This window comes from Thamnophis sirtalis, unplaced genomic scaffold (assembly GCF_051295495.1).
Source record: "Thamnophis sirtalis isolate CommonGarterSnake01/CBP01778 unplaced genomic scaffold, rThaSir2_p1.2 scaffold_3, whole genome shotgun sequence".
In the NCBI taxonomy this organism is placed as follows: domain Eukaryota; kingdom Metazoa; phylum Chordata; class Lepidosauria; order Squamata; family Natricidae; genus Thamnophis; species Thamnophis sirtalis.
In genome coordinates, this window is record NW_028261383.1 from 162,372,941 (window position 1) to 162,392,956 (window position 20,016).

Below are 20,016 nucleotides of genomic sequence, written 5' to 3' on the forward strand. Positions count from 1 at the left end.
ACCTCCCTGGATAATAAGACCAATCGGGCTGAGGTGGCGCAGTGGTTAAATGCAGCACTGCAGGCTATTTCAGCTGACTGCAGTTCAGTGGTTCAAATCTCACCGGCTCAGGGTTGACTCAGCCTTCCATCCTTCCGAGGTGGGTAAAATGAGGACCCGGATTGTTGTTGGGGGCAATATGCTGACTCTGTAAATGGCTTAGAGAGGGCTGAAAGCCCTATGAAGTGGTATATAAGTCTAACTGCTATTGCTATTGCTATTTTGAGCACTTGCGCTAAAATAAGCCTACCCGAAAATATTGCAACACAACAGCAGCCATGAGCCTCCTGCACCGCAAAAATAATAACAGCTCCCCAGAAATAAGGCAAAGTGCTTATTTTTGGGGGGGGGTCAAAAGAAAATAAGACCCTGTCTCATTTTGGGGGAAACATGGTAGATTCTTACTGTGCAGCCAGCTTGATGAATTTACGGAGCAGCTGGGCTCTTTTGATAGCATCAGGACAAAGGCAGAGCTCAGTGGTGATCCAGAACTGCAGCTCATTGAAACGACGCAGGAAACGCTCCACATTGGCTGTGGTTGCACTGGGAAATTTCTGTGGCCCAACCACGTAGTAAATCAACTCCACCTTTAAAAAAAGCACAACAGTCAGGGAATTTCTCCCAAGCTCTAGTCCTAAGACACAAGGCCTTGTCTCAGTTTCTCTTTCAAACGAGCATGTTAATGGGATAAGATCTATGCTTGCCTTGACTTTAGATCCAGACAAGGGTGGGATTCTACCGGTTCGGGCGAACCGGTAGCTCCGACTATCAGCTGGGAGAGAACCAGTTCACTCCAACTTTCAGCTGTGCTATACTCACCTATATTCCCTTTTTTGAAGCCCAGATAATAGGCGCAACAGGGCAGATTACTGCACCTCAGCTGTTTTGCACCGTGGCTGCTGTAGAAGGTAACCCACTGCACATGCGCGGAGTGAAATGCGCACTCAATGAACAGGTTGTTACATCGGTTGAATCCCACCACTGGACGTAAAGCATTAGAAATCTCAGCTCAATACCAAGAAGGACGGGTGAATAATTCATGGCAAGAGTGGGAACATCAATCCCTGTAAGCAAACAAATAGACTGCCCATAGAACCTCCCTACCTGATGGATGCTTTTGAAGAGGTTCCAGTCATGCTCGGTTAACTGATTAGCCAGGTCCTTTGAACTAATGAAATCCAAACTTTCCCAGGAACCACTTCTGGGGCCGAGCTGTTCAGGGTGAGGCGCCTTTGCAAGCAAAAGGAGAAAAGGATGGCAATTTTTGCGACGTGTAGGTGCATTGTGCATACTGGGGTCCTAGAATGGAACCTTAGGAAATATTTGAACACTAAGCCCAGGTCACACTAGAAATGAAGATATGTTAAGCCTACTCATAGCACACAACTGTACTACAACCTTAACTATCCGCAAGCCCTTTTAGGAGCTTTGGATGATTGTTTGCCATTTAGGAAAGAGGACTGAGACATCTTCAGTTATAGATAATTCTGTCCTATTGATAATCTGTAACTCCAAAACCATATGCAGAAGACCCGAAACAGACTCTGTTTGGAAATATCTTTTACGACTATCTTGAAAAGTGAAGGAGGTACAGATAAAGTTCTGGGTGTCCCAATATTTGAGAGGCTTCCATAAAGAAGAGGGAGTCAAGCTATTCTCCAAAGCACCTGAGGGTAGGACAAGAAGCAAAGGATGGAAACTAATCAAGGAGAGAAGCAACTTAGAACTAAGGAGAATTCCTGACAGTGAGAACAATTGACCAGCGGAATGGCTTGCCTCCAGAAGTTGTGTGTGCTGCACACTGGAAGTTTTTAAGAAGGGATTGTATAACCATTTGTCTGAAATGATATAGGGTTTCCTGCCTGAGCAGGCGGTTGGACTAGAAGACCTCCAAGGTCCCTTCCAACTGTAATCTTGATTTGGAATACTCCCTCCTTGGTCTTGGTATAGATTGCCCCTTCTCCAATTTCATGCAACTCAGGGATTGCATCCCTTCAAATCAGTGTAACATTTATACTGGGGGAGAAAAATCTGCTTTCTGTGTTGCAAAGTTTCTTCCAGATATTTTCTATATGCCAAGGTTCACATCTTTGATTAGTGTGCTGGGAAGGTGGGAGTAACGGAGAACAGGATTAGGAACAGATGTGCAAAATTTCCCCTTGTGTGTATTTACAAGGAACACTCACCACGTTGTGAAGCTCTTGCACACTGACAGCAAAAAGTCTCTCATTCAACCCCAAGGATGTAAACACACCAAAAGCTTCCATGGGCAATACGACTTTATCTGCCAAAATTAAATGTCAGAAAGCAGGTTGAGAAATAGAATTCTCTCTCAACCGGCCACAAGGAGGCAGCATAGGGCAAAGCAACAATACTAACTGTAGGTCAAGTCTCTTTGCTTTCCCTTCCAATACAGCTCACTTCATTAGCCCCTACCTAGCTAGTAAACTTGGCATAGTTTTCTGTTACCTTCACTTTCTGCTTCAAAGAGACCCATTTCACATTCATGATAACAAATCTTTTTCTCCTCCAGAATCAAGTAGTAGCTGGTCCTTCCATCACATTAACTGGCGTGTGGTTTTGCATTTAAAAACAAACTTTAAGTAATGGACTTTTGCTGGGTCTTCCAGGGCTGCATGTGAGAATGAATGACAGCTGGGGATCAACATCTGCACGGACATATAAATGAACATCCACAGACAGCTTTTTTCTCATCCCCTCTACAAGATGCATGGGTAAAAGGGTTGAATCACCCTTTCTCTGTACATCGAGATAATTTGATTTGATTTGCCCTTCCCCTCCTGGGGGAGCAGAATGCCATTTACCGTATTTTTGGACTATAAGACGCACTGGAGTATAAGACGCACCATGATTTTGAAGAGGTAATTTTTTAAAAAAAAAAGTTTTTGCAATCTGCATGACTCCCAAACCCTCTGCACACCTCATTTTTTGCAAAAAAAAAAGGGGGGGGAGCATGCAGAGCTTTGGGAGGCTTGTAGAGTGCTCCTGAGAGCTGGGGGGGGGGCAAAAACAAGCAAAAATGGCCTGGTTTTGCTCATTTCTGCCCTCCCCAGCCCCCAGGAGCACTTTGCAAGCCTCCAAAAGCCTCTGCACATCCATTTTTGCAAAGGGGGCAGGGTTTCAGTAGGCCAAAAATGCTGTATTCAATGTAGGAGACGCACCCAGATTTTCACCCTATTTTTTTTGAGGGAAAAGAGTGCATCTTATACTCCAAAAAATTCAGTAAATAGAAAAGGAAAAACTTTTCTTGCTGTGCTGCTCTTCTCATTGAGGCGTCTTGCTCTGTGGCTTGACTTACAGCTGTTTGGCAGACTGTCAGGAGCCAGACTGTGCTGGGGAGGAGAAGGGAGTCATGCCCTTCCTGGCACAAACATGGAAACGGAGGAAGTGTGAAGAGAGGGAACTGATGGAGGGGTCAGGGGGAAAGCCAGCCTTGGCCTCCATGGCAGACAACCCAGGAGAACTTCAAAATGGACAGTTTGTCCTTATCTGATAGACCTAGATAAATCCACATGTGGCCTTCCCTTGTGTTCCTAAGGAAGCCAGGCCATTTGAAGCATGAGAGAATAGATGCAAGCAACAGCTGGACCAACATTCAACGTGATAGATGAATGTTGTGGATAAACACTTACAAAAACCACACAGTAACCGTGGTGGGTAAACTAACTCTTCTCTTAGTTCATTGTAGGAGGAAATAGGCTATGGAAATAAAAAAAAAATCAGGATTCTGGGAGCACCTTTTCACACTAACAAATTCTCTTAAAAGCCAGAAGCTTTTAACTCCATCAGATGCTTAGCAGGGTTAAACTGATACAGGATTTAAATTATTTGAAAATTAGAAGTGTGTTCTAGTGATGCGGCTAAGACGCCGAGCTTGTCGATCAGAAAGGTCAGCAGTTCAGCAGTTTGAATCCCTAGCACCATATAAAGGAGTGAGCTCCCGTTAGTTGTTCCAGCTTCTGCCAACCTAGCAGTTCAAAAGCATGTAAAAATGCAAGTAGAAAAAGAGGGACCATCTTTGGTGGGAAGGTAACAGTATTCCGTATGCCTTTGGCATTTAGTCATGCCGGCCACATGACCAGAGAGACATCTTCGGACAGCGCTGGCTCTTCGGCTTTGAAACGGAGATGACCACTGCCCCCTAGAGTCGGGAACGACTAGCACATATGTGTGAGGGGAACCTTTACCTTTACCTAGTGAATCAAACATTCTACTAATGTCGCCCTTGTTCTCCTCCCAGTGCTTCATGTGAGACCCCTGCCATTTTTTTAAATTGGAACAAGTGCCTCATGGACATTAATCTGTAATAGATGTTCAAGCATTGCCTTCTTGATACAATTTTAAAAATCAGAGAAATAATTTCCCCAGATTATAAAACTTTGCTAGAAATGTGAAAAAGGAAGTTTCAGAATGATTTTATGGAAGCTAACTAACGTCATTGTTCTTGTTCCCTGCCTCAAACACGTTAGCTTTGAACACACAGGAATCCTTTCTGTGATGGTTTTGACACTACTGAAGTACATCTATGATTAACACCAATTTGGAAATGACCCTCAGTTGCTCCAGGACAGTGTTGCTCTAGCAGAGCCTCTTGTCATTGTGTATAAGGCAGGACCTTCCAGCTCCCAAAATTGCTACCCCCAATTTCATTTATGTGCCATTCAGTCATTGTCAACTCTGACTGCCAAAAAATTTGATTTCCAAAGACAAACCTGCGTGGACCGAACACATTTAGAGGACTTTCAAGTCGCCGACAGCTGCAAATTCTTATGCTTGTTCGTATCCTCAGAAAAGGGGTTTTGCCAGGTCGATCACTGGAGTGAAGGCTCAACAAAAGAGCTGTGGTGGCGCAGGGGTTAGAATGAAGTACTGCAGCTAATTCTGCCGAATGCCGGCAGTTCGATCCTGACCGGCTCAAGGTTGACTCAGCCTTCCATCCTTCCAAGGTGGGTAAAATGAGGACCCAGATTGTTGGGGGCAATAAGCTGACTGTCTAAACCGCTTAGAGGGGGCTGAAAAAGCACTGTGAAGCGGTATCTAAGTCTAAGTGCTATTGCTATTTGCATGACTGACATCTCCAGGCAATTCCTGCAAAGCTAGCATGGCCTCATTATCATCCCAGGGAGACAGTACCTAAAAGGTTACAGTGGACTCACCTCCTGCTGAATTGACCTTGACTAGGATCCAGTCTTTGTTCCAGTCCTGGCAGTCTACTAATGATGCAACGATTTCCTGAACTGAGGCATTCACCTGTAACAGTCTGGTAAGGCAGGAATAGTCGGGCCTGTATATGTCATATGAAACTATAGAGGAAGAGGAAATAGTATTTGCTATTCCTTAGATATAGAATATACCCAAACCCCATGATGGCGGAACCTATGGCACGCGTGCCACAGGTGGCACATGGAGCCATCACTTAGGGCACGCAAGCCGTTGCCCTAGATCAGCTGCAGTGTGCAAGAACGCACTGGCCAATTGTTTTTCGGCCTCCAGAAGCCCTCCGGAGGAACGGAGGAGGCTGTTTTCATCCTCCCCAGGCTTCAGGAGAGCCTCCAAAGTCTAGGGAGGGCAAAAAACAGGCCTACTCGGCCTACCTACAGGCCGTTTCCAGACTCCAGAGGCTTCAGTGAGATCTGAGAGGCCCAAAATGTGACGGGGGGGGGGTGTTCATGCACGCATGAACATCACATATCTGTGTACCCGAGCTAAAAAAAGGTTAGGCATAACTGGCATAACCCATCAAGTTCATCCTGCTGGAGCTGCATTGCTTGCCGATTTGCTTCCGGGTGCAATTCAAGGTGCTGGTTGTCACCTTTAAAGCCCTTCATGGCTTGGGACCAGGTTGTTTCAGGGACCATCTCTTGCCGGTCACCTCTACCCAACCCATCAGAGCGGGGAGGTAGGGAATGTTGTGGGTCCCATCCCCTAGGGAGATACACCTGGTGGGACCCAGAAGAAGGGCCTTCTCTGTGGTGGCTCCCTCTCTCGGGAACATCATCCCACCCCAGATTAGAATGGCCCCCACTCTCATACCCTTGAGAGGCGCTGAAGATCTGGTTTGGGAACCCAAAGCAGGATGGAGCCCATTAAATGGCTCAGGTGAGGTGCTGTTTCCAGGGCGGGGGTGATTTTATTATATTAATTTATTATATGACACTTTTATTAGTTTTATTGTTTTTATATGAGATTTTATATTCTCTGAGATGCCTTGAGTTGCCATGTGCGAATAGGCCGCAATATAAATTCCCTAAATAAATAAATAAATAAATAAAATAAAATAAAATAAAATAAAATAAAATAAAATAAAATAAAATAAAATAAATAAAATAAATAAAATAAATAAAATAAATAAAATAAATAAAATAAATAAAATAAATAAAATAAATAAAATAAATAAAATAAATAAAATAAATAAAATAAATAAATAAAATAAATAAAATAAATAAAATAAATAAAATAAATAAAATAATAAATAAAATAAAATAAAATAAAATAAAATAAAATAAAATAAAATAAAATAAAATAAATTAATTAATAAATAAATGAAATAATCAAAACCTTGTCATCATTGCCCAGAGCCAAGCTCCCATATCTTGGCACACTAATAATTGTTCTGATTACGCAATGAAAAATCAAAGGCAAAGCAGACTAGTTCGAATCCTAAGCAGGGAAATCGTGATAACCTTTGTCCTTCATTCTGATGGTGTAACTGCTGTTCAGAAAAGGTTCTTCTTGGACGGCAAACCAGTTCACAGCATTCCTGACCTGGGAATGGAAAAAGGAGAAGAGACAGAAAAGAAAAGAATTCATACCGTGCAGGAAATCATAGCCCAATACGAGTGGATGCTCACGGCCAAAGCGCACTAAAATTTAACAGGAGGCTCCTGTAAAACAGGAGATCAATTGCACACATGGGTCCCGTAAAAATACTTAATGCAAATGTGAGTGTCCAAAAATACATATAGTCCTTGACTTCCGACCACAATTGAGCCCAACATTTCTGTTGCTAAGCGAAACATTTGTTAAGTTGAGTTTTGCCCCATTTGTTATGACCTTTCTTGCCACGGTTAAGTCCATCACTGCAGTGGTTAAGTTAGGGACACGGTTGTTAAGTGAATCTGACCTCCCCACTGACTTCGCTTACCAGAAGGTCGCAAAAGGAGATCACATGATCCTAAGACACTGCAACCGTCGTAAATATGGGTCAGTGGCCAAGCGCCTGAATTTTGATCATGTGACCATGGGGATGCCTCAAGGGTTGTTAAGTGTGAAACATGATCATAAGTCACTTTTTTCAGTGCCATTGTAACTTTGAAAGGTCACTAAATGAACTGTTATAAGTCAAGGACTACCTGTAAGCCTTTCTTCCTCTCCCAATCTTTCTCTATCTAGATATATAAAGAAAATTCACGTTTCCTAGAAATGCACGTTTTTAGTCATAAGCCAGTGATGGCGAACCTTTTTTGGCTCGTGTGCCAAAAGTGTGGGGAGCACAGGGGGGTCATGCACGGACATGCCGCACCCATAATGCAATGCACGACCCCAGGGCGCATGCGTGCATGACCAGCACTCCTCCTGCATTTTTTTGCATGCTTTTTTCGCCCTCCCCAGGCTCCAGAGGCTTTATAGGAGCCTGAGGAGAGTGAAAACAGCCTCCCCAACCGCCCCTCAGAGGCCCTCCGGAGGCTTCAGGACCTTCTCGGAAGTTTGGGAACTTACTTCCAGTTTGCTCGTAGGGCCGGTTTTAGCCCTCCAGAGCCTTCAGGGACCTTCAGGAGGCTTCCCTGAAGGCTCCGGAGGACAAAAAACGGCCCTACGGACAAACCGGAAGTGACTATAAAGCCTCTGGAGCCTGGGGAGGGTGAAAAATGGCCTCAAAAAGAGGCTGAAGTCAGCTGGCCAGTGCGCGCATGCACGCTGGCCAGCTGACAGGGCAACACCTGCCCTGACAAATGGCTCCGCGTACCACCTGTGGCACGAGTGCCATAGGTTCGCCATCCTGGTTATAGGCTAACAAATACATACATTCTGTTGGATGAAAATAATAGAAATTAAAGTGATGGGCTATAAAACAGGATTTACAATGGCTAAGAACAATTTTTTTTAATTCTCTCACTTTAATTAGCAAGATAAAATATGTTTTGAAAATGTAGCGTACATGTTCCTTATACCAGGATTAAGCCATGGGAATAGCTTGGGAAGAGGGTTGGGAGCAGTGGTGGGATTCAGCCAGTTCGCACCTATTTGGGAGAACCGGTTGGTAACTTTCTAAGTAGCTCAGAGAACCGATTGTTGGAAGAAATCTCCTTTTGTTTTTTTCCACTTTACAGGAAGGAAACATTCTAGTGTTGTTTCTAGCCTAATCTTTATTGCCCTGATTACAGAAACTGTCTCTCCAGTTAACCTTTATTATATTGTAATAGCTAAGGCGAAGTGCCCATCGACCTGAGTGACCTTAAGTTGGCCACGCCCACCCAGTCACATGACCACCAAGCCCCACCTACCCAGATAATCATTAGGGCAGAGAACCGGTTGTTAAATTATTTGAATCCCAGCACTGGTTGGGAGAGAAAATGTTGAGTCGCTTCTGCATGTCTCATTTTCTCTAAAGAGAAAGTGGGATGAATGTATCCTGGTCTCCTTTTCCTTTAGCTACTCTATGATAAGGTGTGAAGAGGAAGGGAGAGGAAGGAAGAATGACCCCGAATAGTAGTATTATGTCACAATGAAAAGATGGGTTTTGTGCCATAAAATGGAAGGGAAAGCATAACCACGTGTAGCAGATCCAAAGGTACTTCCCTTCTTGAATTCTGCTTTACTTCCACCCCCCCCCAAAAAAGTCAGTGAAAGTAATTAAGTAAAATTAAGCTTGTCTACTTGGGAACGTCACCTGCAACTGCTGATAAAGCAGGGGTGTCAAACTCGATTTCATTGAGGGCGGCATCAAGGTTGTGTTTGACCTTGGGGAGCAGGGAGGCGTGGCCAGGGTGGGCGTGGCCAGCTCGATGTCACTTGTGTCAGGGGCGCCTGTGGTGGCCCCAGCACTCTGCCAGCAAAAATGGTGCTCGGGAGGACTGTGTGTGGCTCTTCTGTACTCTGTTTTCACTGGCAGACGGTTGCAGGAGGCCGTCACAGCTGAAAACAGGTGGGCTGCGCAAGGCCCTCCCGAGTTCCATTGTCACTGGCAGACACACCATGGGCCGTTCCTTCGCTGTTTTCACAGTGGCCCCGTGGGCCGGAGATGTGGGCAGTGGGCCTTGAGTGAGTTTCACACCCCTGCGATAAAGGATTAGAAAATAATTGATGAACCTCTTGTTAGAGGCAAAAAAAATTACCTGTAGCTTTGGGGATGCACAGTTGTTGCCATTTTCTATGCTATTCAAAGAGAAAAGTCCATGTCAGATCACAAGAGTTACTCAGACTGCCAGAGGCTTTGTTTTTGAGAAAACACAGCAACAGCAATAAAACTGCAAGAATTCAAGTACCCCAACAAACCACTCGTTCAATTGTTCTACAGTTCTCTGTTACAGTTCTTTAATTCCAAGTATATATCAACAGGTCTGCGTTGTTATGCAAACATTTGACCGCAATTGTTTAACTTGACGTCTGCTCCATACCTGTGTTCAGACTTCCCAGAAAATTGGGCTTTTTGCCATGATCATCCTACTTATGACTAGGCTCTTTTTTCTAACAGCACACAAACAATTAGGCAGTTTGAGATGATATAGGAGACTCACACTCGATTTCTCCGGCGATCCTGTATTTGTTCTCGAAGCAGGGGGCCCAAGCGAGCATCTTGAGTTGCACATTCTGACATGTTCTGCAAAGATATTGGCCAAAACTGATTAGCACAAGCAGCAAGGCAGGCTATCTTAGAGAGGAGCAAGTCAGATTTCCAAGTCCACAATAAGGGAGAAGAATGCTAGACAACCAATATGACTTATGTTAAAAAAAATACACATGTGGGACACATTAACCCATTTTACAGTATAAAGTTGTGGTGGCAAAAGCAGTAAAATTAGGAGAGAGATTAGGTACTTCAGCCTTCCAATAATCTCAGCTGCAAAAATTGCTGGGGAAAGTAAGGTTTTGCATGCATGCATTCATGTATGTGCTATGGGAATGCCTGGGTGGTTCCACCACAAAACCGCGGTAGACAAAAGCGCGCTCGACGAAAGCGCGTAGGTATAGGTTCTCCCAGCCAACACCCAGAGCTGCTGGGAGAAGGGTAGCATGCAGTAATAATAATTGTGGGATTTCTGAATGCAAATTGATAGAATCTTGACACACAACCCACCAGACTTAACTGTGGTTGGAAAGAAGAAAGTGTGGGCAATTGATGTGGCAATACAATGGATAATAGAATAGAAGACAAAGAATTGGAGAAGATCACACAATATCAAGCTCTGAATACTGTTGTTAAGAGATTATGGCATAAGCCAGCTGTAGTGGTCTCAGTGATTATCAGCACATTGGATGCCTTATGGAAAAATCTTGGATGGCATTTAGAGAATCTGCACATTGATAAAATTTCCAACTGTCAATTACAAATGCCACACTGCTTGGATCCATGCATATACCATGCCAACGCATTACATTACTTGGGAAGAACTTGACAGGTAGGTAAAAATACCAAATCCAGTCTAAACATGTCCCTGACTGTAACCAAGCATCAGCATCAGCATCCAAAAACAACTTGAACACTATCACCTTTGACAAAGTTACCATCCGTCAATTGCCAAAGGCAGACCTAGTTGGAACTGCTTACATCCTGTGACAATATCTTTAATACCATCAAATAATCTAAATCTGCCTACCCCAGATCCTTGGGAAAGGCTCGATAGGTGGACAAAGGTGCCAAATCCAGTCTAAACATCTGGCTGACTATGCACAAACTGTAATGATACTACCAGAGGTAGGTTCCTACCAGTTCGCACCTATTTGGTAGAACCGGTTCGTCAAATCTACCGAACCGGTTAGAAGAGGTTCCACCAGTGGACCCGGAAAGCAGGCCACACCTACAGAAGAGGTTCCAAAATTTTTTGAAACCCACCACTGGTCCTTGGATATGATTATTCTACACTATCATGCTCATATTTATAAAACTCAGGGCCTCTGTGAAAGGTAAGGATGACTACTGCGTTTGTGGTGCAATCAGAACATTGTGTGTGTTGAAGTTGTTTTAACGCAAACCAAAGATGCCTTTTAAAAAACAAGTTTACATCATATTCTTATGCATGCCAGTGCTGTGTGTGAGGTAATTTAAGGTGGTTCTGACAAGTGTCGTCGGCATCTTCATATCCGGTCACATGGGCGGCAAGCCACTCCCATCCAGTCACATGGACGGCAAGCCACTCCCACAAAGGAGGCCACACCCACAGAGTAGGTTCGAACAATTTTTGAAACCCACCATTGGATACTACCCACCACCACCACAAATGAACCTCAGAGGGGAAAAAATATTGTGTATTTCACAGGCACTGCATCCAGGCAAAACATGCCTCCCGAACCACACTAATTTATTTATTTTTCATATTTTCGAACCTCCCATCTCCCTCAATTTTTAGGGCCACTGTCTCTTTCTATACTACAATTATGTCCAGCCCTACCACCCCGCGTTGCTCCCTAAAGACAATTTTCTGGCAACTTCCCCTTACCTGCAAAAAGGCCACAGCACAGGTCTCTGCTTGCAGCAGCCGTCCATACAGGGACACCCACCGGTTGACCAGCCACAGAATCTTTTGCCTTTTCCTTAGGATATAAGCAGCTTTGTCCTGCTCTGAGCCTTCGGAAGGTTCCGAATGGAAGGTGAATGAAGGTCAAGGAGATGTAGGCCCAGAATGATGCAATGGATCCCATTCAGGTTCTGAGGGTGGGAGTGTCTGGCGTGCAGCTTTCTTTTGGATCTTTGGCCTGCCACACTTTCTATTATTCTACTATGCCTTTTCCTATTGTGGGAAAATGTGAGGAGGGATTCTACAGAGTTAGATGCTATGTAGCCATAACAAAATTCTTTCTAGAAAGCCAAGGTCATCCTTTGTCTCTGCACCTCTGCACCTGACTGGAATTGGATGGGTGGAACTGCCAGCATGGCAGTGGGAGATTGGACCATGTGATGGACTTGTTGGTGTGGGGGCAAGATCTTGAACTTTCAACTGAGGGGGGTGGAATCTGGAAGCTTTCAGATTCGGGTTCCCCCAGATGTGCCAACATGGCTCTCTTAATAAATTGGAACTTTGAGCAATACTTTGCCTTGGACTCTGATTTATTTTTGGATGCTATTTGGAACCCTGACATGGAGGGTTTGTTGGGGGGAGGGAGGTGAGACTTGATTTCTTCACATCGCAGCAGTATCTGAGAGTAGCAGGCTTTCAAAAGCATATGGAGCTGGCAGGTTAACTTGCCCACAATGTCCAGTGTGATATGAGATTAAAGACATTGAGGGATATTATACAGCCAACCATCAAGTGTTTTTGGATGTTTTCCAAATGTGGCAGTAGTGAGATGCTAGCAGGTGTCAAACAGTGGGCCTTTAAGTTGCTGGGTCCCATCCTAAGCTGACCAGTCCCTCCATAAATTGTAGACAAGGCTTTTTCATCTACTGCCTCCATGTGGAAAACGGAAGGTTGCAATTCAGCACCCCTGGGAGACGATGCATTGGAGAAGCTGGGGTGGGTTCCTGCCAGTTCTAACCTGTTCTATAGAAGTGGTTCCACAAATCTACAGTGCCGTTTAGAACCGGTTCCAGCTCCCTCGCCCCGCCCATCTTCACATCATCAAGATGAAGAGCGAGAGGAGGAATTCTGGGAGTTGAAGTCCACAAGCCTTAAAGCTGTCAAGTTTGAACACCCCTGGAGGTTTTTTCTAAAGGGTTAGGGGTGCAAGGGTCTTGTAACGTGACAGCTTTAAGACTTGCGTGCTTCAAATGCCAGAGTTTCTGAGCCAACATTTTGATTGTTAAGCAAGACCGTTGTTAAGTGAGTTTCACCACATTTTACAAGTTGGCCACGCCCACCCAATCACATGACCGCCAAGCCACTCCCACTCAGTCACATGGCTGGCAAGCCACTTCCACCCGGTCACATGGCCGGCAAGCCATCCCACAAAGCAGGCCACACCTACGGAAGAGGTTCTAAAAAAATTTGAAACCCACCACTGTGGAGAAGGTTAGTGATAGACAGCTTGACTGAAACTCCATCTTAAAACTGTTGTGTGTCCCCACCCCCACTCCCCATCCTAATGGCAAAATGTGACCTAGAGTGATATATTCTCATAATCCTCAATGCTTACAGCAGGGAAAGTTAGAGAAAGTACACTTCAAGGAAATTATATATATTTATTTATATAAATATTTTATATAAATATTTATTTATCAGCACAAATACAACACACACACACACACACACACATATATGTGTGTGTGTGTGTATTTGTGCTGATAAACAAATAAAGGGAGACTAGTATAGATCTATTTCAAGCTATTTAGCTCTCATCAGCTAGCCATACCCTTACTGGGATTCGAACCTGTGCTGTATTGCATCTTAGGCAGATGTGTTAACCACTAAGTCACAGAGTTCGACTCCTTATCAGCTGAGCCGGGGTGAAAGGTATCTATTTAGAGTTACAACCCCCAGTGTGCCCAAATATATCGGAAGTCTATACATATCTGTGTTTATACACATGATATAAAGAATTCTCCTGCTGGGGTCTCAGAAACAATATATGAAAGAGGATCGACATGATGTTGCTGGAGAGATCCTCTATTTTGTTATAATATGCCTGGCGTGGCTTTTAGAACTCCAACAGACGGAGAACAATGGGGGTTTGTAATTTAATATATTTGGTAGGCATTTAGTTGAAGAGCATTGTCCTGGCATGAAGGTAAGATCTTAACAGTGTCAGGCCTGGAAGCCATGTTTTCCATTTGGCCCTCCAGAAGTGCCATCCCTTCCCTCCGTTGCACTGCAACAATCTAGGATGCATGGAGGGAGTTATAACGCTCTTTGCTAAATCAACCCAGGGCAATCTCACTCAATAGAAAGCCTTTTGCTGACTATCCCTCTAAGATCCAAGGCAGAAGCAACCAGGAAGGATATTGTTGGAGCAAAGTTCGGCACAGCTGTGGCGTCGGCATGAACACACTGTACGTCAGGAGGAAATCTCCCAGAAATGTATCTGCAGAGAAGAGAGAAGCCATTGTGAAATATGACTTTTAGGCAAGATATTGTTCTAACCTACTGCCAGCTAGCACAGAAGATTTGCACTCTCCTCTGCCTTGAGATAACGCTCATACATGTTCCAAGACAAGAACAACCACAGACCACTTGACCAATGAGATAAGCAAGAAGCAAGCCCCCTCCCTCTATTAAAATAAAGCCCAAGGATGTTCTTCCTGTCTAAAGACCATCTATTGTATGTGATTAGGGCTGGGGGTCCTTCCAGGCAAAGTATGATTCCCTAAACAGATAGATTGTTATTGGGAGTATGGATAGCAATAGCAATAGCACTTAGACTTATATACTGCTTCATTGTGCTTTTACAGCCCTCTCTAAGCGGTTTACAAAGTCAGCCTATTGCCCCCAACAATCTAGGTCCTCATTTTACCGACCTCAGAAGGATGGAAGGCTGAGTCAACCCTGAGCCGGTCAGGATCGAACTGCTGGCATCCGGCAGAATTAGCTGCAGTACTGCATTCTAACCCCTGCGCTACCACAGCTCTTTTGTGGACCCTTCATCCCAGTGGTTGACCTAGCAAAACCCCTTTTCAGAGGATACAAACAAGCATAAGAATTTACAGCTGTCAGCTACTTGAAAGTCCTCTAGATGTGTTCGGTCCACGCAGGTTTGTCATTGGAAATCAACGTTTTCGAGAATTAATCAATAGCATGAGGCAACTTGAGGAAATTTCCCTACTCTCGGATGGATGGAAAGCTGGGTCAATCTTGAGCCTGGTGAGATTTGAACTGCCAAATTGCAGGCAGCCGGCAGTCAGCAGAAGTAGCCTGTAGTATTGCGCTCTAACCACTGCGCCACCGAGGCTCTTACCTCGGATAGCAATAGCAATAGCAGTTAGACTTATATACCGCTTCATAGGGCTTTCAGCCCTCTCTAAGCGGTTTACAGAGTCAGCATATTGCCCCCAACAACAATCCGGGTCCTCATTTTACCCACCTTGGAAAGATGGAAGGCTGAGTCAACCCTGAGCCAGTGAGATTTGAACAGTCGAACTGAAGTAGCCTGCAGTGCTGCATTTAACCACTGCGCCACCTCGGCTCTGGTAACATGGTTGCTTTCCCACATCTTTTTCCTCTTGCTTCTTTCCACAGAGGCCATTAAGAAAAAGACAGCAGAGCTGCACAGGGTCTTTGAATTGGCCCAACTAGAACAGGAGTGCTGTTCTTGGCCTATGAGTGACATCCCGGGGAAGGGAAAGGACAGAGATCACCTCCAACTATGGATGGGTTGAGGAAGAAAAGTGGGTGGAGCCAGGTAACCATTAAAATTATTTAAGTTAAATTTAGTTATAGCAAATATTTCTTTTTGCCCATGCTGTCATCGTTAAAATAACTCAAAATGGTGAATCAACTGCACAAAATTAATTAAAATGAGGTACAACTCCTTGATTTGTGACTGTTCACTTAGTGACTATCCAAAATTACAACAGACCCACCCCTCCCAAAAAAAAGATACTTACCACCCAGTTCCAAAGTTCTCACAATCCCGGCCTCCCCACCTCTGTGGTCACATAATGCATTTTGGGCACTTGACAATTGGCCCCCATTTATGATCCTTTGCAGCACCCCATGGTGATATGATCACAATTTATATTTTGGCCAAAACTGCAGCAATTACTGCCAGTTTTGGGCAAAAACATCCTATAGCGAACATTGGGTTTGCTTAACAGTTACCAGATTTTTTTAATGACTGTCATAAAAAAAGTCATAAAATTGAATGAGTTAAAAAGATGATGCACTTCACAACAGTCACACTTGTAATTTGTCAGTGTTCGTTGCAAAAAATCAAGTCCAGAAAGCACACACAGATAAATGATTCAGCAAGATTGATTTAAATAAGAAACTTCTTTAGATACAAGAATATATATACATACATACATACATACATACATACATACATACATACATACATACATTCAATACCAACAGCAGAGAACAGCTTCATTTCATTTCAGATCAGCAGACCAGACTAGTTTCATTTCAGAGCTCAAAGCTTAATACAGCTAAGCCATAGCTCAGACTTCTTACTTAAGTTTCTGTTTCCAAATAAGCCTCATTGGCTGACCTGTTACCATGCCTATTCATTGGCTGATCTTGTTACCATGTCTCTGCCAGTTCATGAATATTCTGACATAATTGCCAGGCTCCATTATGGTCGAACCTCAAGGACTACAGGTAATATAAACAGATAATCATCCCCAGGAATCTTCCTTTTTGAAATACAGCAAAAGTGACCATTCATAGCAATATTTGAAGGGGCTTTAAGATTTTGTGCAACTATGCATTGTACACATCTGCTTTAGAAAATTTAAGTTGAAATCATCCCAAGGATATAATTCTCAGTTCTGCTACGGACAAATTAGCTGCCTGCAATCCTCAACTTCACACTATATTGGCTTATAGAACAACAATTGTTCTGGAGATTTTTCCTTTACGCAAGTTATTTTATACTCACCAACAGGATCAGAAAGGGTAGAGTCTGAACGCATGGTTTCCAATAGGTAATCGAGTATTTTTTCAGGGGTTCCAGCAATCACTGAATATCTGAAGAAATGAACAAGATATTGGGATCCAAAATAGCAATTATATCATGGAAACCAATCTCAGGAGACCTAGCTAACATCTACCAAATAGCTACAACTCATCAAGTTTGGAAGGCCTTTCTGGACACATTTAAGAGCCCACAGGTTGGCTGCATTTGCAGCTATGATGGTTTTCCTCATATTAGCCCAGGGGTGAAATGCTACCAGTTCAGACTGGTTCGCCCAAACCAGTAGTAAAAAAAAAGCTACTGGTTTGCTCGAACTGGTAGTAAAAAAAATGCTACCAGTTCGGACGAATCAGTATTTCCGACAATCAGCTGTGATGCACAATTTATATTAGGAAATCCTGCTTTCTAGCTAATCTAAATTGCATGGCACAGCAGATTCCCCCCACCTCCTGACTGTTCTACTTACCTTTGCACTCTTGGTAGCAGGCTCCACCCACCTGCCCACACATCATCAGGTCCATTTTTGATGCTCTGCGCATGCAAGGAAGGTCCTGTGCATGTGCGGAGGTGGCATGTGTGCTCACATTTGCGAAGGTAAATAGATTTCACCCCTGCATTAGCCACATATGATTACAGTAATTATCTACTCCAGTCTATAAGTGGTAAGCCGCCTTGTGGTGAGATGGACAGCAAACAAATGTAATAAATAAATACAGGTAGTCCTTGACCTACAACCATTCATTTAGTGATGGTTTGAAATTATAACGCTACCAAAAATGTGACTTATGACCATTTTCACACTTACAACTGTTGTAGCATCCCCATGATCAAATGATCAAAATTCAGATGCTTGGCAACTGATTCATATTTACGAAAACAGTAACTGAGAAGGACCTTAGAGTCCTAGTGGATGATCATTTGAATATGAGCCAGCAATGTGCAGCAGCAGCCAAAAGAACTAATATGTAATCCTGGGTTATATAAACAGAGGGATAGAATCAAGATTCCATGAAGTATTAGTGCCACTTTACAAAACCCTATTAAGGCCACACCTGGAATACTGCAACCAGTTTTGGTCACCATACTACAAAAATGACGTTGAGACTCTGGAAACAGTTCAGAGAAGAGCAACTAAGATGTTCAAAGGGCTGGAGGCTAAAACGTATGAAGAACGGCTGCAGGATTTGGGTCTGGCTAGTCTAAAGAAAAGAAGAATTAGGGGAGACATGATAGCAGTATTCCAGTATTAGAGAGGCTGTCACAAAGAAGACAGGGTCAAATTATTCTCCAAAGCACCAGAAGGCAGGATAAGAAACAATGGTTGGAAACTAATCAAAGAGAGAAACAACCTGGAATTAAGGAGAAACTTCCTAACAATGAGGACAAATTAACCAGTGGAACATCTTGCCTCCAGAAATCATGAGCGCTCCTTCACTGGAGGTTTTAAAGAAGCGATTGGACAGTCATTTGTCTGGGATGGATGGTATAGGTCAGTGTTTCTCAACCTTGGTAACTTGAAGATGTCCGGATTTCAACTCCCAGAATTCCCCAGCCAGCATTCGTACCTTGGTAGAGAAACACCGGTATAGGTTCTCCTGCTTGAGCAGGGGGGCTGGATTAGAAGACCTCCAAGGTCTTGCCTTGGCTTTGGCCTTCAACCTTGGTAGAGAAACACCGGTATAGGTTCTCCTGCTTGAGCAGGGGGGCTGGATTAGAAGACCTCCAAGGTCTTGCCTTGGCTTTGGCCTTGGCCTTGTACTGCACTGCATGTATTCCAGGATCATGCAATCACATTTTGTGCAAATTCAGCGGGAAAGCCAGATTCACTTAACAACTATGTTACCAACCTAAGAACTGCAGATTCACTTAACAATTGTGGCACGAAAGGATGTAACATGGGGCAAAAGTCATTTAACAACTTTCTCTGCAATTGAGCCCAATAAACGTTGCGCTCAATTGCAGTCATAGGTCAAGAACTACCTGTATAGAACCCACCCTTGTATATATATCTAAAGTGGTGCACACACAAACAAACACACTGCTGCCCATTACCTCCTCTAGACCGATTAGATCCCACAGATTAGGCCTCCTCCGAATTCCATCCGCCGGCCAGTGTCGACTGGTGACTACCCGGAGGAGAGCCTTCTCTGTGGCTGCTCCAACCCTCTGGAACCAACTCCCCATGGAGATTCGAACCCTTACCACCCTTCAGGCCTTCCACAAGGCCCTTAAAACCTGGCTGTTCCGACAGGCCTAGGGCTAAAGAACTGTTGCCCCCGTCTCGAATGGTATGACTGTTGTGTTTTAAATTATGTATTGTTGCGTGTCGCTTTAATTTTTGTCTGTATCCCCCTCCCTTGGTTGAGTTGTGAGCCGCCCTGAGTCCCCTTCGGGGGGAAAGGGCGACATATAAATAAAATAAACATTCAAACATTCAAACATTCAAACATTCAAAATCAGCATGCAGATTACAACTGTGCAGTTTGTACAATAAATCTTACTGAAGCAGAGAGATTTAAGCATTACATTCACAAGGAATTAATGACTTCCCTATGAAACATATGGGGTGCGGGAGAAGAGACTACCTGCAAGGGAAGATTCCCTGTTCTATCAAAGAGAAAAGGGAGGGGGGAACGAGGAGGCAGGTACATCAGAGGAAATGGGGCAGGGAAATGAAGGGGGTCAGATTGCTGTACCTACTGCTCCCCAGAGTCCCGGCAAGGTGACTGGAATTACTGCCTTGTGAATTCTTCTCTAAAACAAGCACCACTTTCCCATGTTCTTTCAGCCGTAGGGTGTTAGCTTCAACATCCTAGAGAGTTAACAAATGATTATATGCTATCTTACATGATCGTACACTAGCCAAGAAAAGAAAAGAAATAATTCCATTTCTGAATTCTTTACTAGATTTGATATCCTTATGCAAGGCTTGGGCAGCCTAACTACCAAGCTCCTGTAATTTTGTCACAAGGCATGAAATCCAAATAGATCAATTTAAAATATCAAAGCAAGGAAACATTTGTAATCACTCTAGACTTTTTCTTTCCAAGAAGTCTGCAATATACAATCAAGTACCACAAGCAGACTAGTTAATCAGTGTGATCAAGACTGGCAACAATTGGTATTTAACAAGGGGGGAGGAATCTACAATACCTATCTCCCCTCTATTTGGGACTCTGCATCGTTGCTCAAATATTCCAATTGATTCTGATTAATATATATATCAAAGGT

At 43.8% G+C, this 20,016-nt stretch overlaps 1 protein-coding gene across 3 annotated transcripts in view; it reads right to left on the reverse strand.

Annotated features, from left to right (window-relative positions):
* Positions 1-20,016, reverse strand: part of RAPGEF3 (Rap guanine nucleotide exchange factor 3) — a 78,764-nt gene that overhangs the window by 11,701 nt on the left and 47,047 nt on the right. For all 3 annotated transcript variants that reach the window (XM_087710647.1, XM_087710649.1, XM_087710648.1), the window contains 11 exons: positions 19,482-19,597; positions 16,750-16,838; positions 14,157-14,235; positions 11,718-11,868; positions 9,798-9,880; positions 9,396-9,435; positions 6,744-6,825; positions 5,217-5,363; positions 2,226-2,323; positions 1,144-1,269; positions 445-626 (listed from right to left, as the gene is read on the reverse strand). In XM_087710647.1, the coding sequence (XP_087566773.1) occupies positions 445-626; positions 1,144-1,269; positions 2,226-2,323; positions 5,217-5,363; positions 6,744-6,825; positions 9,396-9,435; positions 9,798-9,880; positions 11,718-11,868; positions 14,157-14,235; positions 16,750-16,838; positions 19,482-19,597 (1,193 nt within the window). The remainder of the gene's footprint in view (positions 1-444; positions 627-1,143; positions 1,270-2,225; positions 2,324-5,216; positions 5,364-6,743; positions 6,826-9,395; positions 9,436-9,797; positions 9,881-11,717; positions 11,869-14,156; positions 14,236-16,749; positions 16,839-19,481; positions 19,598-20,016) is intronic.